General features: G+C 45.5%; 2 protein-coding genes across 2 annotated transcripts; one reads left to right on the plus strand and one right to left on the minus strand.

The window, feature by feature from the left end:
* Nucleotides 1–57: 57 nt before the first annotated feature.
* On the minus strand, nucleotides 58–18,571 carry PLOD1 (procollagen-lysine,2-oxoglutarate 5-dioxygenase 1). The gene is made up of 19 exons (XM_054222760.1): nucleotides 18,358–18,571; nucleotides 13,724–13,815; nucleotides 13,087–13,223; nucleotides 11,712–11,875; nucleotides 11,096–11,208; nucleotides 9,312–9,375; nucleotides 8,111–8,208; nucleotides 7,676–7,777; nucleotides 7,436–7,567; nucleotides 7,035–7,156; nucleotides 6,243–6,347; nucleotides 5,661–5,786; nucleotides 4,700–4,841; nucleotides 4,053–4,166; nucleotides 3,708–3,773; nucleotides 3,249–3,353; nucleotides 2,694–2,840; nucleotides 2,257–2,382; nucleotides 58–1,985 (listed from the first exon to the last, which is right to left on the minus strand). Exons 1-19 carry the CDS (start codon nucleotides 18,437–18,439, stop codon nucleotides 1,830–1,832), a joined length of 2,193 nt encoding a protein of 730 aa, XP_054078735.1. The 5' UTR covers nucleotides 18,440–18,571; the 3' UTR covers nucleotides 58–1,829.
* Nucleotides 18,572–21,675: 3,104 nt separating this feature from the next.
* Nucleotides 21,676–26,913, plus strand: KIAA2013 (KIAA2013 ortholog). Its single transcript, XM_054222764.1, has 3 exons — nucleotides 21,676–22,793; nucleotides 23,540–24,393; nucleotides 25,923–26,913. Exons 1-3 carry the CDS (start codon nucleotides 21,806–21,808, stop codon nucleotides 25,953–25,955), a joined length of 1,875 nt encoding a protein of 624 aa, XP_054078739.1. The 5' UTR covers nucleotides 21,676–21,805; the 3' UTR covers nucleotides 25,956–26,913.
* The last annotated feature ends 216 nt before the right edge of the window (nucleotides 26,914–27,129 follow it).

Consider the following 27,129-nt stretch of genomic DNA (forward strand, 5'->3'; position numbering starts at 1 on the left):
CCGGCCCCGGCCCCGGCCCCGGCCCCCCCCCCGCCGGAATCAAACGCACTGACGGCGTGACGGTGGGGTAAGGGTTTAATGCGAGTCTCCCGCGACAGACTCCTCATTAATTACAATCACCGCAGTGGGCAGAGGAAAGACACAACAAAAATAAGTGAAGAAAAAAAAAACCCTGCTGAATAAATACATATGCCTTTTCCACATCTCCCCAACAATTGGCCTATCAAGTCCCTTCATTTGGTAACAGACAGTTCTGGGTTTCATCTAACAACATTTATTATTGTTTTGCTTTTCACACTGATTGTCCCTGCCTGGGTTTTTCTCCCTTGGGCATGCGTGAGTGTGTAGCCTTGAAACAGACCTAAAAAGCACATGGAAAACAGCGGAAAAAGGTCAATGTCGCCTTCCTCAGGTCCATTCAAATTGAATCAAGTTCCCTGCCAGAATTTACATGTCTAAAGCTATTCTGCCCGCATTAGCGTGACCCGTCCTAGATGAAGGGGCTCTACACCTGACATGTAGACAGCAGAAGCTGGAGCCACAGAGAACTAAGAGGAATATTTTCTTTCTAAGGACAATCATGATGTCGAAAGAGTGAAACATACTGGCTGACCCAGAGCATAATGGTGTCCAATGAGCAGAGCAGGTATCCCACAGGCAACGGCAGAAAAGGTTTCTCCCCCTTCCCTCTCTAACCCTGGGTCTAATCTACACGTATTTTTATACCTACCATCTCACCACAATCTCTCAGCACTTTCCAAACACTCGTTTCTATCACCCATGACCCCACTGGAAACGTGTTTTGGTTTGGAATCTCAAACAATAGAAACACTGTATAATGATTTCCTCTAAGTACCAGAGACCAGCTCTTCAATGGCCTATTCAAGTTAGATGCAAAGAAAATTATCAAAACAATCACTAGGAACTGGAATGAGGCCACCAAAGACCTCTGGGGCCTCTGGGTTGTTATCCAGAGACGGATTAGAGCTTTTGACAATTTTAACGTGGGATAGAACTGAGATGATTTAGCAGTGAAGCTCTCCTGACTGATCTAGTTGTTTTCAGCCTTCCCTTTTTTAGATTTTATCTACACATAGACATGGTCTGAATCTGTCTGGGTACACAAGCTCCTTTTAGCTGCAGTAATAGAAGACAGGGAGGCTACCTTCTGTCTCTTCAGTCTAATCCCAGAGGTAAAGTATCATTAACGGACCTTCCTTTAGCTAACCGCGAGCACCTATATTGCCACTGCTGCTGCTTTGAACTTTGTGATATGCTTCCAAGGACTGCAAAGAGGTAAGGAATCAGATGATCTTCAGGCTCTTATTCCCGAGTTTCATCTGGTATGACATCTAACTGTTATGACTCCTGGAGCCAGCTCCCTGATTGGTTTATACTTGGAATAGTATCCAGGAATTATTGTCCAGTCCCATATATGCTGTGGATGAAAATGGGCTTCCAGCTACTTGGAGAGAGAGCTTGTGACTTGCCTCCAAAAAGCTGGATTTCTAGTCCAAGAAAAGATTTTTGTAAAGCCAACCAATCAGCGATGGTTCAAGTAAATCGCATTTCCAAGAAACAGCGGATGAGGAGCAGAATCAAAAATGAAGGCACAAAATCTCCTTCCAAATTCTACAGCAATATTCCTAGATATTACCTGCAGTATCAGAGAGAGAGAGATCTTCCAGTAGTGGAGTCTTAAAATATTGTCAAAAATCAATATCCAAATAGCTTTGATCAATGCCTCAACTCTCAGTAGCATTCCCTGCTTCCACTCAAAGTCATCTGTGAGCAGGACCAGGGAAAGGTCGTTCCTGTGAAGCATGGCTCTAGGGGTCAAGAAAGGACACTGCGATATAACGGGTTCCTTTGGTGGTTGGAAGACCTTCATGATAGTGGGTCAGGCGTCCTGGATGCATAAGGGTCCACCCTTTCCGTGGAGCTCGAATGGAGCAATTGTAGCGCAGGAACCGGCAGCCTCCTCCCTGATGGAAACAAAACAAGACACACATCAGCTTGGCAAAAGCGCCTGAGGGAAAGGGTCTTTGCCTTCTCCTGGCAGCCCTTTGGAAAGCGTGAGAAAGTGCTTGGGGAATCTCCCGTGTTCTGACACATTCAAAAATCTTCTACCCTAGCCCAGTCATTAATCGCAATCCTCAGTGTGAAGAAGTCAGATATGGATAAGGAAAGGGTTTTCAGCTGCCTGGACTGCTCAAGAGGCTGTACTGCATTCTTGACACACTGGCACACACTTACCTCATAGTCTATTCCAACTCGGTTCAAAGCAATGTTAATGGTAAAGGTGGAAGCATCATGATGGGGCATTAAAGAGGGCTGCTCGTCAGGTTTGTAGCGAACGACAAAGGCTAGCTCAAACTGAGTCTGCAGGAGAAAAGAACAAAGTGCACATCTGTTACAGGGCTACAGTAGTCCACGGCTACTGAGCCGCAGAGCGGGGTATAATATTTGAATTGCATCCCACTACTAAGAGAGAAAGGCAACAATAAGGCAGGAGAACGTCATTGGGAAATTGCCTATTTCCTCATGCATATACTTGTCATTCCCCAGAGTCACTTCCTCCATACTGGGAAAGAGTATGCATATTGCTAGAGGATTCCAGCAGTTTTTTCACACAGTTGCAACTAGAGGAGGTGCTGAACTGACCACAAGTTCTGATGGTAAGGTATACATACCTTGGTATAGTATCCTGGGTACAGTTTCTCTGTGATGGGTGCAATATAGTCCAGAAGAAACTTGTACCATTCTCTTTCAAAGCCAATTTGGTTCATGTGTATGTCAATAGTTGGGACATTTTCATATCCTCCTTGTATTCTGCTGTCCTGAAATAGAATCATGAAAATACCCATGAGGATGAGAACCTTGGACTTCAGGAATAAAAAGCACTTGTTTCTGGTAACTACAAATAAATATGACATTTATTTATCAGAATTTCCAGGATGGAAAACTCATTTCAAACAATAATTAAACTCTAAGGTAAACAATATCACCATCAGAGGGGCTGAGCACTGTAGCTTCAGAGAACACTAAAGAGCACTCAGAAAAATTAATTCATGTTTAAGAATAAGGGGAAAATCACAGAGTTAATCGGGAACAAAATTAGAGTATTGCCTCCAGCTTCCTGGTTTAATTGTGGGATCTAATGCCTTCCTACAGAAGGCACCACTGCCTTGAAATACGCATGGATAATGGTGTGACCCAGAAATCAAAAAGCTCCTGCTTTTTCTTACCGTGTTGTCACCTGTGGACCACTGGCCGTAATGTTCCATTTCTTCCACCAGCTCATCACAGGCAGTGTCAGTGAATATGGGGAACCAGTAAACATCTGGGCAGGGCTGCAGAAAGTAGACAGGTGAGAAGAGCAGAAACAAGGACAGGTGCTTGAGGCAAAAGGAACAAGACTAAACTGTCTGTAGCTTGAGTCAGTTTAAGTGGAAAGTAACTAAAATACTGAGGATAGAAATTTGTCTTCTGATTTACGTGCTCCACTTCCACTTAAGAAACCTGGAGACGTATTTCTAGAAGAATGATTTGGCTCTAAAAATACTTTCAAGGTCATGTTTCCTCTGGATTTGAAAGACTACAAAGTCGTGCTGAACTGCTTATTCCTGAAATAACAATAGTGATGACACAAGCATTGTCCTGGTGCTAATCTCCCATTCTGATGGGTAAGAGCGATGTTTTCTTACCATTTCTACCAATTTCCCTTTCAGAGCTGCTGTGTAGTTTTCATGGATGTACTTTTCTCTCCAGTCCTGCAGTTAAAAGATAAGCAAAGCAGACATTTCTGTGGAGCCTGGTTAAAGAGGCAGTGCAAGGCCAGGCACTCATGCAGCAGTACTTCACAGGCTTTGGAAATCCAGATGTTATGAATCACATAAACACCCTCTCTCTTTACATTTGGTGACTATGCTCCTCATCCCACCCAAAAGACATCATTATTACAAAGCCTGGACCTTCGTTATTGGTGAAGCTAGTCATCAAGTCTTCACGTGCCACACTGATAAGCCCGCTGAGCGCGCAGGTTAACTCACCTCAGGATTGCTGAATATTTGCCAGAGGTCATTGTGGAGGTGAGTTGTCTGATAATTCTCCAGGGACAGTATGTGTCCAAACTGATGCCGATTTGTCAGGTACATAAAGACTCCCTGCAGGACAGTAGGGACACAATCAAGCCTTGTTTCCAGGCCTCACATTTCTGTGAGACACTATGAAATATACGCACTGGACCGTTCCCCAGTGATGATGGCTCTGCCCAAGCTGTTCATTTACTCATTCTTTCTCCTGTGGGCCTTCAGTTTAATTTGCCCCCTTGATATCAGGAACTCTGAAAGGTTATAGCCAGAGCCGGTTATTCTGTGCCTCTTGTCAGCCAGGGTTGGAAGCAGAGCAGATCAGCTGCTGTGAGATTAGGTTCTTCCTTCTTACCCTGTCAACGCCATTTACAACAGCCCTGCATAGCCCAAAACCAAAAATCTTAACCACATTTAGTGGTTCTCGGCTCCGTGCGGTCTCACAGCAAGATAGAAATCCCACTGTTCCAAGCCTGCACAGTACTGAATAATGCCAGTTCATCCTGTCCCATGCCCTGGCAGAGCTGAATGCCTTAAAACTACTTAATCCTGTCACCTCCACCCTGGCATGCAGTTCTCCCCTACCAGCCTCTCTCTCCTCAACTGACCTGATTCCGAACGTTGTGGCAGAAAGCCATGTCAGCATCCAGCTTGCCACTGTGGAAGAGATCTCCCTGGTCAAGCTCCAATCGCAGAGCCTTGGCTTTAACCATGTAAACGCTGCTGATGTAGGGAACATTCCAAAGCCCGCTGAAATACAGGGGTAGGGGAGTAAGACTTGAAATACCACTAAGACAGAAACTGCTGGACTTGACGGGATGGCAGGCAGCACTGCAGTATCAGCCAGGCTTGCCTAAACAAGCCAACTCGGAACAGTTGGGAGAAATCATATCAATAGGAATTGTTATGCCAGGAAAAATCACTTATATTGCTCAGAGCTGTTAAGCTGCACAAATGCTAGTCCACTGTGAAAGCAATTAATTGCTACTGTGTGTTTTTGCTAGAGACGTAATTAATGGCTTGAATCTCTTCCCAGAGAGATCAACATACTTTTTTCCAGTGATTTAAAAAAACTGAAGCAGCCAAAAGTGCATAAGCTGATTTCCAGCATTTATCGCACACATAATGGCCTCAAAAAAAAGAGGGCCCCTCAAGAATATGAATGAACCAACAATTATATTTTGTGAATATTCCATTCAAGGATTGCCTTGGTATTTTATGAAGACTATCTGATAAAGGTTAAACAACACTTTACCGGGTTTTAAGGATTGCACTAACTATAATCCACAGGTGGGAAAACGTGACATGAGCAAGATGAAGTGACTTCAGCAGAGTCAGGGCTCTTAAACCCTTACTTTGATCATAAGAAAATCTGCCCAAAGTATGATATGGTCTCTACTCAGGGGAGAACACAGAACAGCTTCCAAATGGGAGTACAGACTTCTTTTCTATACACAAAGATAGTTGTCCTCTGTGGTTCTTTGACATTAGCTGGTTTGATGATAACCTGCTGCAGCAAGCTTTACATCTGAGGGATTATATCATAAGAAACTCTCTTTGCATACTCACACCCTCCGCCTTTGAACAATATCCACATAATCTTCTGAGCGGGCATAGTATCCATCAGGGCTCAGCGCTCCCCAGAAATTTGACCATAACTTTTCATGACGGCTTACCAGTGGCGCAATCACCAGCCTGTGAGCAAAAAAGAAAAAGGAATTGCAGGACAGGATGTTACCACAGAAAAAAAAGGAAAAGATTTACAAACCACAGGACTGTGGGACTGTGAGAGTTAGATTCTCCCTCACTTACAGAGTTGCTGCTTCTGTTAACTCTGCTGGAATAAAATTCCATGTAAGAAAGGGCAAATATGGTCACAATCTCCTGTCTAATTGCACTCTGCAGCAGGTGTCTTAGAATCCGATTTGGTCTAGCAACTATATAGAGACAAAACTAGGGATGATTTACATCCCCTGCCTAAAATCCAGGGATTAAAACTACAGTAAAAAAAGGCCAAATAAGAGGTGTTTGTCTAACATTCCATCTTGACACAGTTCTCCTAGTACCTTACACATCTCAGTGACAAAAGAGCTCCCTATATTCCTTGTGTGAAAGGTGACCAGTAAGGATTGCTCAAACCAAAGAACTCACTTGTTCTGTTCGATCAGGATCCTTAGAGTCTCTGTGTTCTTCAGAACTATCTCTGCATCCAGGCTAAAGTAATAGCCACAGTCAGGATCCTTTCTGCACAAATCCCTACAGACAGAGAACATGAAAAGTCACATTAAAATCCTCCTGGAACAGACCAAGACAAGGGACAGAACACCAGGAATTCCCTCACCTTATAGACTAAAGGTGTTGTTCTGGGTGCTCAGAAAAATTCAGTTTAACATAACAACCCAGAGAGCCCGCATAGTACAAGCACATCAGATTCAGTATCCAATAGACACAGTCAGACACAGCCAAAATCAACATTTAGCAAACTGTTTCCCCAGCACAAACTGAAGAGGTTCCCATTTATGGTTGGCCCAAAGCCAGACCTGAGCTCAAACTCACACCTCCTGATCACAGCCAGGAAGATATTCTGCCACTAGCTCCTAGTTTTACTACTACACTCCTCTTCAGAGATATTGGTGCTTATTCTGTGTGATATACGACTGGATATATAGACTGCTTGATGAGGGTGAGAGGTACAGGGCTACCTTCTAACAGAGCAAAGGACCAGTAAGAACTTGGTTTCTGAAATTGGAGAAAGGGAGCTGGTACTGGGGCTGATTTTTTCCAATATATAATGGGCATGGGGAGTTAATGCTAGGAAAACTGAAAGAAGAGGGTAACTGAAAGATGAGAAGCATCATAGTGATGATACTCAGAAAAACTGGACTGCCTTAGTTTGGACACAGGCTGACTCTGCCAGCCATAATGTATGGCCCCTTCACTTACATGCCCAAGTTACGGGCCTCGGCGTTCTCCACCTCCTCATCTGGTCCAATCACTTTGATGGCGAGATATTCTTTGCTGTGCTCTTTAACAAAAGAGTCCACCTGCATCAAGTGATGGTGCTCCTATGCCAAAGGAAAAATAAGGAAAAACAGATGAGGTGGGCTCATCCCAGACTGCTCAGCCTCCTGTTCTTGAAAATGCCAAATGAGACGAGCAACAGTTCTTCCCACTTCCACATCTTTACAGCTGGATGGAGCTACCTTATAGGTGCCATTGCAGATAAGTACTGGGATTACAGAGCCTGGAAGTCTAGTCAAAGGTTGCAAAGGTGCCTACAGCGCAGGAGGAGGTATACATTTCCCCCACATTTGCTAAGACAATCACACGCCAACTTTACTTACATGGTTGTGAATGAAGAGCTGGATTCGTTGCTTTGGATAATGAAGGTTACGAAGCCGCAAGAAAAACTGGGAGAGGAATGGGGTGGGCTGCTCGATGAAAATGCCGATCAGAATCATTGGCAATGCCTCATCCTACATTCAGTGAGGAGAGAAGTGGTGGCTCATGTACCGCATCAGACAAATCAGATCGCACTGTAATTGTACGACTTGTCTTGAGAGCTTTGAAGACATCAGTCTTACCTTAAACCCTGTGAGGCTTCGCAGACCTTCATCACACACAGTGCAGCCAGTCTCAAATGTCCATATTTGAGGAATGTAGTTTCCCAGGTAGTTCAGCTGCAACTGCAAAAGGCAATTTGCCATGTTACGCATTACAGGGCAGGAGAGTTTCTTTGCACCCACCCCCAGTGTAAGACCACATTTCATCAGAACTTCATTTACCACCTTCTTGGACTAAAGAATCTAAAAAGCACGATAGCCCGATGGTCTAACTACATGCTGATCTTCAAATCAGACCCATCTTGTTGCCATGCACCTGGACCACTTATTGTTTCTCAAACTTAAATGTACACAGGGAAAGTCGTTGTGGGAAGACTGTAACCTGACACACTCGAGCCTAAAGGGTCACTTTGCAACAAATACATATCAAATCTCTCCTTCAGGATGCCCACTTACCTTGGTGGGTCCATTTCCATGAATTACCACAGGCAGAGTGTCATATAACAAGTTTCTCGCTCTCACTCGTGAGTTTTCAAACTTCAGAACTACCTCATCTGGAAATGACAATGCCATCATGTTATCAGAGGAAAGCTTTTATTAATAATTAGCAGCACAATGCCTCATTTCTACTGAACAACTGCTGAAAGATGAAAGCATGGACATGGATAACTATGCACAAGTAGTTTAAGGGCTACAGACCATAACCATAAAGGAGAAAAAACGTTCAGAATGATCCTGTGAGATAACAGGAGGTGGCTGGGAAGCTGGGCAGAGTGCAGCTTGTTGAGCTAACAAATACACCGTCTACTGGGAATTGGCAGAAGCCACGTTGAAACAGTCTTTCAGAACTGGCATTGACAAATGGTATTGTGAGGAACAGCTACTGATGGCCCGGAAGGATTCAGGCCCTTCCCACCTAAGCATTCCATGCGCCCGCTGTCTCTCTTTTTCACCCCTGACAAAAGTTCACCCTCCTGGCAGCGATCATTCAAGATGTCTTCGTAACACAACCACACAAAATCCTTTGGAAAAAAGACCAGAACAGATCCAAGCTCCGGTCTATCGTTGTTATAATGAGCACAGGAGCCAAAACCTACACTGCCGTTTATCATTTTTTACCTGACTGGAATAAAGATGGAGTGGTGCAAGACAGTAAAACGAAAACATCAGGCAGTAGCGTCAGCAGAGTAAGTGAATCACTTCTGCCAGGACTAGCAAAATCAATCAGCAGGCCAGGTCAGCGAGTGCTCGCAGGCAGTATCTGACTGTATCTCACCTTCTATGGCATTCCAGACACAGTTCTGAAGTGGAAAGACAGGCAAGCCCTAGGCAGGGTTGTGTGTTATCACCTGCACTGAAGTCCCTCCCAGTTTCAATCCCCAAGGCTACTTCAATCCGACATGCTTGGAGATCAAAGTGGCAAGGAGGTGTAAGATGGAAAACCTGACCTGCATTCCCCCAAGTGAAGAGGGAATTGCAATGAGAACCTAGTTGCTTCCAGTGGAATTGCAAATAAATCCCAGAACTCTGGCAGAGGCTTATTCTGCAGGGACAGGAATGTCTGAAATTAATCCCTTCAGCCACAACACAACTTTATTTCTGGTGTCAGCATGCAGTTGCATTCCAAGGAGAAATGAGCTTCCTTCTTCCATCTCACCTAATGCCCCATTTAGGTTTTGGAAGATCCGGCTTCTTTGGTCTAGACTGATGTTGATACTTTCCTTTAAAAGAATGAGATAAATAACCTTAATTAGAACACAAGACAGCATCCATTCTTTACATGCGAGAGACCTTATGCTGAGCTATAGGGTCTCTCACATGTAATATATATCATTTCTATAATCATTTCCATGCTCTCCAAGCTCTGAAGCCTAAAACACTCCCAGCTGCGAATGTGGGACAATTTGCCACTTTCTAAAACAATTTAAACATACTATATTAGGCAAAACCATAAAAATAAACATTTTTAAACTGCTGTCATTGTGCCAATAATAATACGCAGCATATTAATGAAGTACACTTGCAGCACGGTCATATAAAACGCACCCAATTCCACAGGCAGGAATGCCTAGATATCAAAAACGTCTACTGTGAAGACAGTTTCTTGCCAGCTGTGCACAGGGTGAGCATTAGCCCAATTGTTGCCCCAGGTACCGGTGTCAAACCAGAACATCTAAGGGTGCCAGGCCAGTTCGTGCAATCTTTGTTTTTATCCCCTGCTGCAAGTCACACTCCAACTGGATTTTTGTCAGGCTAAAATCCAGCTCTGACTTAATAGAGTTCAGAGTCCCTCCAGGCATCTATTAAGATTGATTACCGTAAAGGACAGCACGGTGCTAACATCCGCTGTCTGAATGCCAAGTCAGTGGAATTACTCAGCCTTTGTGTGGCACTGGGCCAGAACTGCAGACGAGAACATTAAAGGAACTGTTCATGTTAATATATTATAGGCCATATTCAGATTTGGGGAAGGAAAAAAGTGCAGCTGTTATGAATTTTTTTACCAGCCCTGCTGGTAAAAATGTGCAACTCCTTCTCTAATTAGCGTGAAAGCAGCTTCCTGTTTCTAATGCTTCCTCTTGACTCTACTGTTACAGTTTGACTTCTTAGTTCCCATGCATTTGTGGCGTCCCTCAGGGACAGACTCCATTGCGTAATGCAGAACTGGGCAGCGACAACAGAAGCAGCGTCACCCCGTGGGCTGGACAATTTGGCCAGTGCAACATACGGTGCTAGAATGGCAATGATGCTGCCAGGGTCCATTCCAGGCTTCTATATGACCTTACGTGGCACGTTCCACAGGCTGATGCAGATTTTGTCAGACAGAATCTGGAAGTGTTTGCTGAAGGCAGTGGCAGCCTCTTTGTTCCAGCAGGGCTACCCCACTGTGATGTCTATGGTCACTGTCCTGTGGCACATCAGTGGCTACAAGGCTGTGAACCTTTGTCCTGTTCATCACTTCAAATCTGCTCAGGCCTCATCTGCCCCTTTACCCACCATGTCCTTCAGTGCTAGGTTGGATATCTCTAAGTCAGCACTGCACTCTGCAGGGAGGATGCACATGTAAAGTCTGGGTTTCATATGCCCTAGGAGGAGGCTGGTTAGTTCTGCCACACTCAACAGCTTTAAACATCAGCACATACAGGTACTGACATGAGTTTCCAGTAAGACTTGTTTTGACATCTATCTTCCCATTCACATTTTGAGTTTAAAGATAAAAATTGCTAGTAAGAGAACAACGGGGTAGCGGCTAGAATGCAAATTTTCAGAAGGAAAATGGGTAACTAGACATATTGGCCTTTTTCATGCGAGGATACCAGAGCAGTAATTAAGGTTCAACATGTGATTAACTTATTTTACTGTTAACAGCGATACTGCTCAAAGGATTAACAGCAATGCTCTCAAACAACTCCTCCTAATCCCGAATCTAGCTACACCTACTCTTTTTTCTGGATCCAAGAAGACATTTGTATAGAAGAGCTGGTCACTGTCATCATCCTGCCCTTTCCACTCCTCCACAAGCTTCTTCAGGTTTGGAGCGTAACCTATGAAGCCTGTGGGAATAAGTATGAAGAGGTGTTGCAACCCAGACAACCAGAAAAGGAATGTTCTCCTGTATACACATACTCTCACTCCTTTCACACAAAGTCTCACTCCCTTCTGCGGTGCTGCACAGATACCCCAGCTTTCTGCAAAAGCATGTATAAACCACACTTCCCAACATCGAATGACACCAGGAGCAAACCTGTAATCCTCAGCATCAGAAAAGCTCAGATACCCACACGCTGAATGACAAGCCTCACTGAAAAGGGAGAAGAGATAGGAAGCAAGTTCCTATCCTCTACATGCAATTCGTAGCTACGTCCCTTCCTGCAGGTCAAAACAGGAGCACTGTTAGTCCTTCCATTACAGCCCATTATGCACAGGGCTTCAGTTTGCACCATCTTCTATAAAGGTGCTTTCCAGACCTGGTCCCTTGCTACTTCTCCCAAAGGCCTTCTAATAGGAGGAAAAATCTGAGAGAGGTTCTCAGCTGAAAGAAGGTTCTATGTCTTACCTCCAGAACCCAGGAAGCGTTTTCCATCTCGCACCTGAGGGTACTTGGCTTCCAACTTTCTATCAGGATAGATGTAGTTCTCTGCTGAGAAGACCACCTTGCTCTTGGCTTGTTTGAACTTCTTCAGCAGTTCTGCGGGGCCCGAAGCAAAGAGTACGTCATAGCTAGAGTAAAAGACAAACAAGAAAGGGACAGAAAAGTACGGAGTCACAAAAACATGTCAGCACAAAAAGTTTCTAGAAACAGCTTTAGGAATACCTTTCTTGTAGTTCTGCATCACAGTATTACATTTTTTGTTATAATTATAGCTAATTAAAGTGCAATCTTATCTGTAAAGTGGAAGATGTTACTTTCCACTGCAGAACATTACACAGTGGTTTGGGGCAACTTCCGCCCATTCTTATTTTTACTAAGTTTTCACTGATGATAAAAACAAATCTTCCAAGCTGCAAAACACGCTGATCTCTTCTTGCTTTTCTCCCACTTGGAACCATGAACCCCTGATGCCCCTGCTGCTTGTAACAACTTTTTACTTATTGGAGGAAGAATTACTCTGCCATTCCTTTCTAGATTAAACAAACCCATAGGTTATGATTTTTACAACTTTTGGCATCCCGTCACTCTCCGCTGAGCTCCTCTTCAGGAGGAATCTACACTGGACACCAGTCATCGGATGCTGCACTCCAGCCGCCATCTCCTCAGTACTGGGTAGAACTGACTAATCCCCAGGTGACACTCTCAGAATGAGACTTGCATTTTCTGCAAGAGGATTTGCATACTTCAGACTCATTTTGATGAGTGAAAAAGTTGCTCATACCCCAGATAATCATTCCCAACTTCTCTGAACACATGCTCAGAGCTGCAAAAGATGATCTCCCTCCCATGGGAGGTGCAGACATCCCAGCCCTGCCTGTTGCTGGGCACATGAAAAGACACTGAGACTCCAAACCATCCCTTTCCCTCTCCACATTTCTCTGGCAGACTCATTCTTGGCTCTCAGGATTGTGTTGCAGCCTGCCTCACCTTATAAAACAAATAGTTCTGGTAAGAAAGGCCTGCCTAGTTCCACAGAAATTGTCTGCTCATTCTCTGCAGATAGAGGCAGCCAAATTCCACCCTGGCAGAAGCAGGTATAACACTATCAACTTTATGCAAGAGTTGGAATCAGCCTGTTCTGGTCAGACCTTCCCAGCTGCCACGGATGCAGCTCTGAGCAACTCTCAAGCAACTGCAGAGAATTCAGGGGGAAAAAAACAGAGGAGGTCTGGACACACCTTCGAAAAGCAATCTACTTTACAGTTAATTTCTTCTTAGTAAGAACCTGTCCAAACAGCCTTATGATTCACTTCATGGCAAATACTTTCCAACCCATTACCTTTCCACAAAAAGGATGATCAAGTCTTCCTTATCCGCATACTGCTTCAAAGCTGATTTCAAGAGACGGACCTTCTGCCCACCTCCTGCTGGCTTCTTGTCATCTCCACCCTGCCATTCCTCATCCAGCCCCAGCACCTAAAGAATGACAGGCACAGGAGCTACTGAATAGGTCACATGCCCAGCAAGACTCACAGGAAAGGACCAGAACCCCCAACCTTACTAGTCCTGGTAACTCCCAGTGCAAATCACAACAGAAAAACAGCATCGGGACAGACGGACTAGGTATATACACTGGCCTTTGAACCAGTCTCTGGGATGGAAAGTCAGAGTAACATGTAGCACAGTAACAAAGGACTCAGCAACAGGGACGGGAGCACACTCTGTACTATGTGTTTTGGCATTGCAATGGAAAAGTGCCATGTGCCTCCCTTGAGCAGGAGTTATGGATCTCATCTCAAGCCAACACTCAGGATGGAATAAGAGACTGCTGCAGAAATGCCCCAGTCACACTATTTTTTCAGCCAGTTGAGTGTCCTCTCTTGAGCTTTTCTTTAATCACTTTGTGGCCAAGTCTTACCCACTCCACACTTCAAAATTCCCTTTGACCAACCACCACTGAGGCTGCTAGCTGTCACCTGGACTTTGTAGTTGAAGAACTGGGCTGATCTTCTAAAGCGTTGGAATCCCTCAGTCTGTTTGGTGGCAACAGTAAGAACCAGCAGGTTTCCTGCATACAGGAGAAAGCACAAGAGATGCATTCAACTTGCATAGTTTTCACAACCAGCTGTTCCACACCTAAGGAAGAGGCTTTACTATCAAATACTGAGACAAAATAGGGATCAATAGTCTTAAAGGTACTTGACAGATTTGACAAAGGGAAGTCAAAATCCAACCATGGAGAAGCAAAGTGAGTTTCCCAGTACATTCTTTAAGTTGATCATCAATCCAGCAATAGAATCAACAAGTCCCAACTTTTGCGCAGTCATTGCTGTTTATAGACACAGGTTACATCTGTTCCATACGACACTGACAGACATCCAGGTTCATTTTCAATCAGGCAGGGGAGGTAGTCTAGCTGTGGAGCTACCACAGCCTGCTGAGAAGAAAGCAGCTTGCTTACGCCCCACCCAATTATATCTGCACTGTACAATGTTGAGTACCATAGGTGTTCTCACTGCCCATAAAGCTTCAACCTCAGGAAGAAAACCAGCTTCAAATCCTACTTATTTGCTACCTGGATTTTCATGGCACCAACTCATCAGAGATTTGTAGAGGGAAAAAAAGAAAATGTGGACATAGCCAATGTTTTACTGGAGAAAGTAACTATCACAGGGGACAGAACATGGCAAAGGTGCCCTCAAATTTCAGTGTTTGATTGAAGAACCCAAACCTAATTGCAGCACAAGCAAGACCGTTCCTTTGCAGCAGAGATTATAACTTGGTCCTGGGTATAAAATGAGAGAATATGTAAAGATACAACTTCATTGCCTGAGTTATAGGTTAGAAAAAGAAAATATAATGTATTAAGTGTTTTTCTGCCCTGCTACCAAAAGCTACAATTCTATTCTTTCACATAGAGTATGAAGGATATTAGACTTGAAGATAAAAAATAGAACTACTACAAAATTTCCACTTGGAAGTCATCCACTTAGTGCAATTGCCTTCCTGTTCCCCACGGAGTTGCTTTTCTGTCACTCAGCATTGACTGAGTATAGGAAAGACCAAAATGAGTCTGAATGTTATTATTCCCTCTCCCTGGCTGCTCCGATTTTCTACTGCATCCCTGAGGTGTTTTCCAGATTTTTTCATACATACACAATGTGAATTTAATTCTACCACAACTTTCATTCACATTCTGCTCCCAAACTTCTTTTCATTTCCAGTCCCTTAAAATTGTAAGAAAGCTAGATGCTGAAGTCCTCTCTCAGAAGTTTCTCTATAGTACCACTGGAATAGGATTTTTATGTGAAAGCTATGGTTTCTTCATTGTAATGATTAAACGCTATACTTCATCTTAACACTTTTGCTTAAGTAGGAATTTGTATAGGCTCTGGCAGCAGTGCTTAAATGCGAAACCTGGCCATACGATTTTAACATCAGAAAACACCAGGAAAAGCTGAAAGCACATTTTCTTGGCTTGAGCAAGCTTCTTTTGGAACAATATTTTTTTTTCAATGGATGTACCAGATGCATCTTCTTAGGGTACCCAAACTGTACTCTGTCTGATCTTAGAGCGTACGGATCGAGAAGGTGGAGTCCTGGATACACCTGACAAAGGCAGCAAAAGTAAAAAATAAGTGTAAGACTCCAAGTTAGGAAGAAAGAGGATATTCCCAAGGAAATTCCCCAAATCCTTTACCTGCATCAGAATAAAGAGAGAGGTGAGACTGAGAACAGACAATAGAAGGTCATCTCTAACTGTATTTTGTTAGACATTCATACACACAGGCAAAGGAAGTGACAGATAAAAGAATATGAATCCTGCATTTGTGCAGCTTTTAAAGGCAGATTTTTAGACTTATGAAGTGCATTCCCAATCCAGCTCCTCCCGCACACTCCAGTTCCTTGTGCCCTGTCCGGTCAGAGGGTACAAACAAATGAGTAAAATATGTATCTCCTCAGGGAATATGTTAAAGACATTAAAGTTTCTAGCCACATGATGGCATGCAGAAAATCATGGCAGCTTTATCACATCGCTCTGAGCTCACAGTTTCTCAGAAAGCGAAGATCATACTGCCAATGAAGAGGGGGGCAAATGTGGGCTTGCCAGAGAGGAATGTAAAGATAAACATCAAATTCTAGTACCTGAAAGGAGAGGAGAAAGCATATAATGATAAAAGAAGGGAAGAAAGAAAAGAGCCTGACTGCTATGCAATTATTTCAGCCTGAATTCTCAGACATCTCACATTAAATAAATCACTAATTAATTTTCATACCGCCACCCCAAGAAAGCAACAAACTGTTTATATGTCATTTGATATGACTGCCAGAAGTTTGCTGGACAAGATGGGAGAGCTAAAGGGGATGAACAGGAAGCGGTGTCCTATTTCTAAGACAGAAAAGGTTTCCCCGTGCAGCCTGTGAACTCACTGGAGCATGGCAAAGCCAGCACAGAGAAAACTATCCTCCCCAGCAGAATTCCAAGTTACAGATTCCCTTCTCATTACTGGTCCGTGGGGGTAGGATTCTGAGAGATATTAAACTCAGTTTCTGTTCTGAAAAATCTCTGCAGTAGCGAAAGCTTCCCATCCCAGGAGACATTCCTTCAGTCCAGTACTAGAAACTTGTGCTGAGCTATGCTGCCTCCGCTCTTTCTCCTTTAACCCTTTTTTCTCTTTCTCGAAGACTTTGCTGAACACTGGTACAGCTGATAAAACCCTTTTAATTTCAGTACCACACGTGGGCATTTTAAAACTCCAAGAGCAGATTTATGCTTCCCTATTTCCCCTGTCAGAGTTACTTTTCATATCTAGAAATGGTAGCCTATTCTGGCTGGGCCCAGAGACTCCTTGGGCCATGCTGACAATTAGAAATCGTATAAATACATTTAATAATGGTATGGTTGCAAAAGATGAACACAGTGCGGTTAACGAAGCAAGCACTGGACTAGGAACCAGGGGAGCTGGACTGTACTACTAGCTCTGCTATACAATAAGGAGGCAATCGTGTTATCCCTTTGTTTTTCCATCTGTAGAATGATAATAGAGGACATTTACCAATTTTGTGAGTTTTTTGATGAAAAGGATTCTGTAGAGACAAAGAACTGGAACAGGGACTCTGATACCAACATTGGGTAGATTTCCGAGTTTTTACAAAGAGTAAAAGTCAGTGACAAGATGAGTTCAGTAACAAAAAAATTTAGAGTTATTTACTTCTGCCCTGACTCTACAGGGAAAGCACAGCTGCAGCTGCATTTTAGGACAAGGAATGAATTTATCCCTAGGCTGCGCTTTGGGAAATGTTACTGTGCCACTTCCTGTTAAGATGGTGTTCAAGAAAATACCATTAATATGGGGATCAAATAGAAAAAAAAAATCAGCGCACAATTTAATAGTGGATAATATAATCTCTGTACTAAATCTACATTTGTGAAAGTTTTTTTAAAAGATTCAATTAAATACAAATAACTATGCTTAGAGCTTTTGCAGGGATTTAAAAGAATGTACAAGGGAGAAGACAGGTATCATTATTCTCCTATTACTCTGGGGAAGCAGAGGCACTGAACAGGTAAGGCATTTTTTCTTCAAGCCATGCCAGAAGTGACGAGTTCAGAAACCAGTTAATTCTAAATCCTTCTTCCTAACCAATATACCTTATTCTCTTTTCCCAGTATCTAATTTTACATCTCTAGTGTGCTCTAAAACTTTACTAAAAACCTGGAAGATTTGGGGTGTGTAAGGAAGGCGGGATAGCACAGAGAGATTAATTTCTTACTTATATTTGTCTAATAGTTACCCTAAATGCTGAAATTATTTTGCTTTAGTTATGCCACCATAGCTAAAAAACCTCAAATACTCCCAAGGATACACATTAACCGCATTAATAATATATATAGTAAAGGTAATTATACCAGAATCACATATTGTGAAGGGAAATATTCTAGATAACAAGATGAAATCTGCTCTTAATTGCCACTTCTCTAATGAAGACAGAGATAATTATCCAAACTTGTTGGCACAGTGACAGCGTGTGAACCTCTTTTGTCAGCCTGGCTGACATTCTGTAGCTGCCCTAATCCTCTACTGTTCTACCAATTACTCTTCAGAGCATCTACCAACTGTTTATGTGGAGAAAGACTGATGTTATTTTAGGAGCATCCCAGGTTCTCAGGTCACAGTGTGGCCAGTCTGGGATCAAATGCTCTCTGGTACCTAATTCTTGAACTGTGTAAGTTCAAAAGCAGGAAGGGCTGACCCAAGTGGGATACAACTCAAGGGGCGGTGAGTACTTTACTGGGATGAAATGGTGTCCGAGGCTCGTCTCACACAACTCAGAGCTGTGAGTGCCCGTCTGGGTAACCGAGGCACTCAAGAAGCACCAGTGGACACCCACGCCGGCCTGGGAACTCGGCAGCAGGCTCCGGGTGCCGCCCAGGGGCTCAGGCTCCGCAGCGGGCACCAGCCTCAGCTCGGGCAATGCCCCAGAGCTGGACCGGAGCGGTTAGGGAGAGTGGTGGCACCCACAGTGGATGCGTCCGTCCATCAGCCTTACCCCCAGCTCCCCGTACTGCCGGCCCCCACCCTCTGCCCCGGCGCAGACCCCCCCTTACCTTCCCGCTCGGAGGCACAGCCGCCCTCCGCCCCGAGCAGCGCCAGCACCGCCCAGGGCAGCAGCACCGCCGCACGCACCATGGAGGCGACTTCCCCGCCTGGATCCCGCCCCGGGAGCCGAGACCGACCGCGACCCGGCGGACGGCGGCTCTAGAAACCTCCGGAGCTGCCGGAGCCTGTGCCACGCACCAGACCCGCCCGGCGGGGACGGGCGGAGGAAGCGGGGAGGCGGCGGCTCCTCCTCCCGGGCCGCCCCGGCCCCCGCAAGAGGCGGGGAGACAGCTGGGGCCGATCTGGGAGAGGGAGCAGGAAGCCCTGGGGCCGGGGGTTCTGCCTTTTGCAGGGATGCAAAGCTAGTGGGATTTAGACCGGGAGCTGCAGCAACGTTACCTGGGGTGCGGGGTCCAGCAAGTCTTAGCCACAGCCGGGGGTCACAGCCACATCCGTGGGACACGGGGAACAGCGCTGCAGAGGAAGAAACAGGCATTAAACAAACCTGTGGGAGGAGGGGGCTCGCTTTCTGGCCAGCTTCAGTTAGTGCTGGGCTGCACCTGGCTGACATAGTCATTAAGTGTGAAAAAAGCAAAATAAATGGATTATGCATGGCTCTGGAAACTGGAAGCCCTTATTAAATACCTTCTTCCCAACTGTCATCTCGTCTCACGCATGTCCTTGGTGAACACAAAATCTGCTGCGATCTTGTTTCCTTTACTAACTGTATTTCTCTGGCCATATGTATGTCTTTAAGTCTTACATTTATCTCTTTGTGCTGGGTTTTCTTGCTCTAGCCCTGATGACTTAGCCCTGATGACTTATCCACGCATCTTTTTCCAGTTTATTCCGCCTAACTTTGAGAACAGGCAAAATAAACCTGTCCCATAAAATTACACTTTTTAAAAAAAACCCCATGTTTAGGATCATTTTTATACTGCAGTGAATGTAAGACTTAGATGCAGGGAAAGCCTTTTGAGCCTGCAGAACACCAAATAAGGAGCTACCACTGGCACATACCTTATGTGAGGCCTTGAGCAACACGTTATTTCTATTGAAGCAAATACCTAGAAGTGTCAGGGCTGTTTTCTTAGTCCCTGTGTATAATTAAACCAATCTTTGCTTCCATTACTGAAAGCAACATTAAGAGATTGCTTATTTTCTCTCTTGTAAGGTGTGAACAATAATATTTACCTGTCCGCAAAGAACTTGCAGAATGACAGAGGCCGTATAAATGTTATGTACTGTTCTGTAAGACATTAAATAGATGGAAAGCAACATTGCGGTATACTATTGAAGCCATCACTGAAAGAGGGACTGAGCCCTCAGCCACACCTGAGCTTGGCCCATGGAGCACAAGAGGAAGGTAAGGTGTCAGGGAGAAAGGACCCACACTGGGTAGTTTAGCAGAGGCATGAAAAGCAAAGGGTGCGTGCTAAGCCACGGCGTGGCACGTGCATTGAGATAAAACAGAAATGCAATGCCTCAATGCAGTATGTATTGCTCAGCTGGATTGGGGCTACGGTGGAAAAATACATAAAAGCACTAGGATAATACAGAAGCCTCCCTCATTGCAGAGTTCAGTTTTAATTAAAAAACAAAAAAAAGGCTGTGTAAAATTCTGAGGCCTAAGTCTGCTGTTTTCTGTCAGTAAGCTACCTCTTTAAATTAACAGAAATCACAGATATTACAGGATTCAGATTTTCAAAAGAAAAACAAGGTATTATCTTAAAGGAGAAAAAATTAAGCACATTTTAGAAGGGCCACACTGTAGCTAACTAATATTCTCCATGCTTCATAACAGCATCCTCCCAAAGAACTACCACTGTTATTTGTTTATTCACTGAGGATATTCTCGAGTGTGCTCAAAGCACTTTTGTTTCCATTCCCTCTCCCCAAAGCAGGAATTCCCTCATAATTACCAGGCAAACAGAATAGTCCTCATGCTGAAACGACATGCTGCAGGCAACAATCCAAGGAAATACTAGTTCTCCCTAAGATGGTGATTTCAGGAAACTTCCTTTTGCAAAGCTGCCAGTTTCACTAAATAGAAAAAAAGAAGCAAAAAATTGAAACATACTTTCACTTGAGATTTCTTCAGTACTTTGCAGGCCCAGACAAGTCCCTGATAAATCTTTATCAGCCTCAAGACACTTTTAAGCCTCAAGCCGCTTTAAGCCAGGAGACACAGCCCCTCACCTTCAAACCTTAGACTAAGATCTGTGACTCAATCTAGACTTTTAAAAATTGCAAGGTTTTCATTTTAATGAAGTTAAATCTCTCTGTTCTAAAATGAAGGGGGTTTTGCACACTAGAAATCATGAATGCATCATTGTTTATACTGCCATACTCAGACTGTCCCTATTTGACAGCTCTGTTTGCATTCTGCAGCTATGCCAACCCAGCAAGCATATTTTTTTTCCTGTTTCTATGTTTGTACTGCTTTGTGTGCTCTGGCTGGAGTCGGCTGCCTGTCTTTTTAAATAGAGGCAGCTGCCAATGCAGATGTTCCAACGAGTACGTGCAACACGTGCTCCAAAGCAGCAACTTCCTAAAAACTGAAAGGATCAGAACTCAGTTTTTAAAGCAGCCTCAAAGCACACCAGACCTTCTGATAAAACACCAGCCCCATTGCAACGTGCAAGGGACAGGGTCTCACCCACCGTTTTTACAAATTCCAGTGCCCCCCCCCCCCCGCAGTCAAACGGCTCATTTGCAGCAAGAAGTTAACAAAGCACCTTGTCTGCTCCCGTTTGCTAAGCTGGTTCACTGGCTCTATGTGGTCTGGAATTTCACACTTCATTTTAACTCACAGTGTTTCCTGTATAGTTTGCTACTGTCTTTTGAGAGCTGCACTGGAGTCCAATGCTTTCTGTGGCTTGATGTGCACAACCACGTCACTTCATAAAGCTCCTTCCTCTACTTACTACACAGTGGAACAAAGTTTGATAGAATGTAACTCGCTTTCCCACATAAACTCTGCTGTGATAACAGGAGCAAACTGCCACCGGAATTACGGAAAACTCCTCCAGGCCCGCTCCAGATTTTTTCCATCGGCGCAGTCACCCGGCCGGGAGAGACAAAACCTCAGCCGTGGGCTGGAATAAGGCTGGAGCTGCTGGCTGACACCCGCGGCTACGGGGGCGGGGCCCGGAGCCGGGGGGCATCTAGAGCCGGAGCCAGGGGGCGCTCGGAGCCGGGGGAGGAGCCCGGAGCCGGGGGTGGCCTGTGTCCGCGGCGGCGGCGGGCCGGGCCGGGCCGGGGCTCCCCGCCAAGCGCCTCCTCAGAGGGCGGTGTGGCGGGACTGTCGCAAAGCGCCGCAAAGCGCGCCGGGGCTGCCGCACGGCGCGGCGCTTCCGGGTGGGGGACGATGGAGGCGTGAGGGTCGCTGCGCCGCGGCGGCATCGGGGCCGGGCAGGGCCGGGACGGGACTCCCGCGCCGCCCCGCCGCCGCCCATGTGGCTGCAGCAGCGGCTGAAGGGGCTGCCGGGGCTGCTCTCCAGCAGCTGGGCGCGGCGACTGCTGCTGCTGCTGGCGCTGCTGCTGGTCGCCTACTGGTACCTGGGGGCGGTGCGGGCCCGGCGGGGCGCGGGGCGGGGGGCCGAACCCCGCGGCGCCGCTGCCCTCTGCCTGCAGGCGGCCACGGGCGCCTGGCGGGGGCAGACCGAGCGCGGCGATGCGCTGCTGCTGCCGGAGGAGGCGGCGGCCGGGGGGGCCGGCGGCGCGCCGGGGCCGGGCCTGGCGTTGGCGGGTAACGGGTACCTGCTGCTGGACGTGGCCGCCGGCCGGCTCTGGGTGGCGGCGGCGGGATCCGGCGGCGGCCCGGCCCTCGCCACCGAGTACCCGGCGCTGGTGCGGCTGAGGGCGCTGGGCGGGCGCGGCGAGGCGCGGGCGGCGCTGGCGGCGCTGCGGGACGGGGCCGTGCGGCGGGTGCGGTGTGTCCAGACGGGGCCCGGGGCGGGCGCCGGGGACTGCGTGACGGTGCGGGAGGAGGTGGTGGCCCACCGGAGCCGGCCGCATCTCTACCTGCAGCGCATCCGCATCGCCAACCCCACTGAGCGGGTGGCTGCCTTCGAGGCCTCGGCCCCAGCTTCCGCGCCCTCGCTGGGTGGCCGCTTCGCCACCAGCCTGGAGAAGGTGGAGGAGCGGCAGTTCCTGCTCTCCTCCGGTCGCCTGCTGCTGGCTGGGAGCCCCAAGGTGGTGCTTATGGTGGTGGCTGCCAAGAAGCTCGTGAGCCGGGTGCAGGTGGCACCCAAATCCCACTTCGATGAAACTGTGCTCTCCGTGGTGTACACCTCAGAACCCATCGAAGTCTCCAGGCTGGAGGAGACCTTCAGCAAGCTGAGGGAGTCGGCCAAGAAAGAGATGCTGGAGGTGATGCAGATGGGGGTGGAAGATCTTCTCCATGAGCACCAACAGACGTGGTCAGACCTGTTCATTTCAGGTAAGGAAAGGGATGCTTAGCTTCCTAAGGGTTGCTTTAGAGGGCAGCAGAAGACTCCACTTCCTCTCAGAGGCCAAAGGCCATGTTGTGGGATAATAAAACAGCGTTCCTGGTTTGGAACCCACTGTACTTTATAAGAGTGGAATATTTCTTACTGCATAAAGGAAATGATAGAAGAATATTTCTATTCATAACTCTGGATGTGCTGGCTTTCCTGTCTTCAGGAACTCCACTGATTTGCCCAGTGTGTCAGCTCTAAGTTGGAAATAGAGTTAATCTCTAGTGACAGACAATATAAAGGACAGATTTCTTCATGGGAAGTTAAGGACTGTCCTGCAAGGATGCTTTTTCTTAAATAAGATTTTCGTGGCCTTGCATAAGAGTAGCTGCCCAAGTAATGTAGAACTTGCTTTTTTATAGCCAATAAAAAGATAGATGTTCCTTTGACAGATCATTCTTGCAGAGTCATGGCGACAGCTCCTGTCACCATAAGGCGTCTGTATATCAAACTAGCTTTGCCTTTAGTGGGAGCTTGGCTTTCAAACTCTGAAGTAGCAGAAAGAGCGCATCTAAGAAAACACAAGGAAACATTTCACTTAAGTGGTTCCTAGGCAAAGGGTGCTCCGATGTTATAAAGAACGTGTGTGTATTGAACAATAACATGCACATTTGATCTTCTTTTTCTCCTAGTTAATGTCATATTCATGTGTGATCTTCTGACTCTTGGTTGTTCTCTTTTATTACAGGGGTTGAGATGAGAAAGATCACAGATTTGCATACACCATCCAGTGAGACTGTGAACATGACCCTCTACTATGTGCTATCAACCATGCCAGCTCCTCTGCTAGATCCACTCATCAGTGGTGAGGACAGAGAAAAAATGGAAGCCAGCTTGAACTATGCTGACCACTGCTTCAGTGGCCACGCAACCATGCATGCAGAGAACCTGTGGCCAGCAAAGCTGACCAGTGTCGCCCAGATCTTGCAACTCTCAGACCTGTGGAAGCTAACTCTCCAGAAACGGGGATGCAAGGGTCTTGTGGCAGCTGGAGTCCATGGACTCATGCAGGGAATGGTGCTTAGTTTTGGGGGTCTGCAGTTCACAGAAAACCATCTTCAGTTTCAGGCTGACCCTGATGTACTTCATAACAGCTATTCCTTACGTGGGATCCATTACAATAAGGACTTGATTAATCTAGCGGTTCTGCTGGATGCTGAAGGAAAGCCCTTCTTGCACGTGTCTGTGAAATTCCAAGACAAGCCAGTTAGACTATATGCGTGTGAGGCAGGCTGTATGAATGAGCCTGTGGAGCTCACCTCAGAGGCACGAGGTCATACGTTCCCCGTCATGGTGACTCAGCCCATCACACCACTGCTTTATATATCGACAGATTTGATCCACTTGCAGGACCTGAGACACACACTCCATCTAAAAGCTATTCTGGCTCATGAGGAGCACATGGCCAAACAATACCCAGGCTTACCCTTCCTCTTCTGGTTCAGCGTGGCCTCCTTAATCACATTGTTTCACTTGTTTCTGTTCAAACTCATCTACAATGAATATTGCGGGCCAGGAGCCAAGCCGCTCTTCAGGAGTAAGGTATAAGGCTGCTGCTTTTGGCTGCTCTCCACTGAGTGTTGTCAACCCAGTTTTCTGTCAGCTGTGCCTAGGGAGGGTCTGTCTTGGACTGTGAGGATTTTCAGTCTCTCTTGCAGCAAGTGATCTGTGACCTCTTCTTGCAAGAAGTGGGATTAGGGCAGGGATTGGAGTGGTAGGGCTCACAAACATTAAAAGAGATAAAGCCATCATCTGTCCTTCTTAAACATTTTTAAGGCTGCAGATCAAGGCAGGCACAGCTTTTCTGTCCTTTTTCCACACATTGGTGTAGGACGTTGCTTGTTTTTAAGCCAACAGTTGCAGCTGTGTAATGAGATGCAGTCTTGTTACGCAGTACTGGAATGCTTGTGAGAGCTGCTATACTTGTCTTTACTACTGTGTGGGAGACGTGCACACTTGTCTGCCTGGTGTGAACGTGTGAGGTGTCATACAAGAACACACAAATGCACGCTTGTGTTCTTAGGTCAAGACGCTGACTTGTTGGGACTACTGGTAAATGTTTATAGATTTATAGACATTGCAGTCCTCCATCAAACCACGTTGACCACTATCATTTTGGGAAAGTGCTGAGTTAGTGTTTCTCCCATTAAGACCAAATACATAGCTGTGTTAAGAAAAGTACTGAGTGCTTTTTACTGTGAGTTGGAGGTTCTGACTTCAAGGTCTACTGCATCTCACTTCGGTGTAGAGGATTTGAAATTCTTGTTTTGCATTGCCTTAGAAAACTTAGTTGTTTGTAAAAACTTAGCACAGAATAGACAATAGATGGTGATTTCTGCTCTTAGTACTGGTACTTTCTGGTTGCGTGTTGATACAGAGTGGAAATGAAAGACAAGACTGGATTTGCTGTGTGAGCTGGCCATGTTGTTCAGAGGCATCCGTCCTTAGGGTTGAACAGAGTTAAATGTAACTTGTGTTGAAACGAGAAAAAAAAAAAAAGGAAATCAAAAAGGACATAATTAAATAGAGCTGTCAGAGGAAAAGTTCTAGCTTTAGATTGCCCCGTTTTTCCAAATTATAAAAGCAAATTCAATTTTGGATAGCTAAGGCTGGACAGAAGGTACTGGACTACACTTGACAGTCAGTACAGAAGGGGGGTTTAAAGCGAGTTGGCAATTTTCCTCTCAGCTCACTGGCTTTGTAAAGTTCAGCACTGGGGATCAGGCCTGATCCCAGGCAGGTCTGGATACCTGTCATCCCTTGAAAGACTGAGAGTGGAAGGTGCTTGTGGCTAGACAGACTAACCTAGGAACAGGTAGAACAGATCTGTATATCAAAGACAACTGCAGTTATAAGCCTATGGTCATGATCAGAACCTTAGTGCAAAAGGAGGAAGTGGTCTGGAAGTAATTTCAATTATTGTGTACACAGCTGCGCCCTGACATGCATCCTGAAACGTGTCTTGAAATTATAAAATTGTCTTTTTTTTTCACTGCTGTCTATCTGGTTGCCTTTGTCATATACAAGACTTGCCTTCTGCCTTTTACAGAATTTGTTAACCATTACTACAGGTAACTGTCCCTGACACTGCTCTGAAATGCTGAGAAGCTTCACAGCCACACGCCAGGGCTGAGTAGCACCTCTTCCTTCCTGACACTGCAAAAAGCCTTGCAGTGTACAGCAAACAAGTCTGTTGCCTCATCTTAATTGGACCTACTTACAATGAAGATGGTGCAGAAGTTGATTCTAGAAACAGGGATGAAGTCGAAGGCAGTAGCAGTAAGCAGTCAGCAAGATGAATGGTGTTGAAATAACACCCCGTTTCATTAATTGAATGGGAACATCCCAGTGTCCAAGTGAACTTAGTCCTGCTTTCAGCCTCCATTTGCACAAGACATCTGACTATTTTGCAGCTGAGAACAAGGACCTTTTGAAAGCAACAATCCTTTTGTGCCTTGTTGAGAGAGCAATCCCAGACTTGGAAGGTGTGGTTATACAAGAGTTTATCCCAGAAGCTTGTGTAACAGATACTTCTTTTTTTCCTTGTAAACTGTTCAGTTCCCTAAGAATAATCCATTTGGTGAAAATACTTGAAGATCTACCACGTCCTTTGATATTTTGATTTGTTTTTTAATTTTAAAGGAGAATAAAGAGTGATGATTCCCTTCGGAGAGTTAACTTAACTAGAAAACTTTAGTGTAACTTCCTTTCTGGTATACATTTTTTAATTTATTGCTTGGGGGGAGGGGGAGGGTGTTAATAATTTTGCCTCCACTTCAGTAAAAAGTCAGTCAATTGAACTGTAGATATCTAAGTGCTGGTAACAGGTTTTTCAGCCTTTATGATTGTAGAGTGCAAAACCAATTTCATGAAATTGTTTTCTGGATTTACAGTTGGAAATGCTGATCTGCAGGTTTCCTGTTGTAAACATACTGAGACTTTGTGCATTGGTTTGTTTTGGCTGTGGGGGGAGACATCCCACTTTCTAGTGATTTAAAGGTTGTTTGGTTTTAAAATACCAAAGCTATTGTTTCTAAATAAATATCTTTCAGTCTAATCTGATTACTAAAGCGTGGTTGTTTTTTATTTTTCTTTTTTTCCCTGTGAGTGTTCTCTCCTCCCCTTGCTCCCCACCCAGTTAAAACAGGCAGAGCCTTATGTTACATCTCTGGCCAGTATTTCATCCAGCGCAAAAGTGCTTGGACTAAAAGGAAATACAGTGGAAAATAATACATAAAGGGGTCTAAACTGGGAACAGGCAACTTGGAAGGCACAATA

This window comes from Rissa tridactyla, chromosome 16 (genome assembly GCF_028500815.1).
Source record: "Rissa tridactyla isolate bRisTri1 chromosome 16, bRisTri1.patW.cur.20221130, whole genome shotgun sequence".
NCBI classification, from domain to species: Eukaryota; Metazoa; Chordata; class Aves; order Charadriiformes; family Laridae; genus Rissa; species Rissa tridactyla.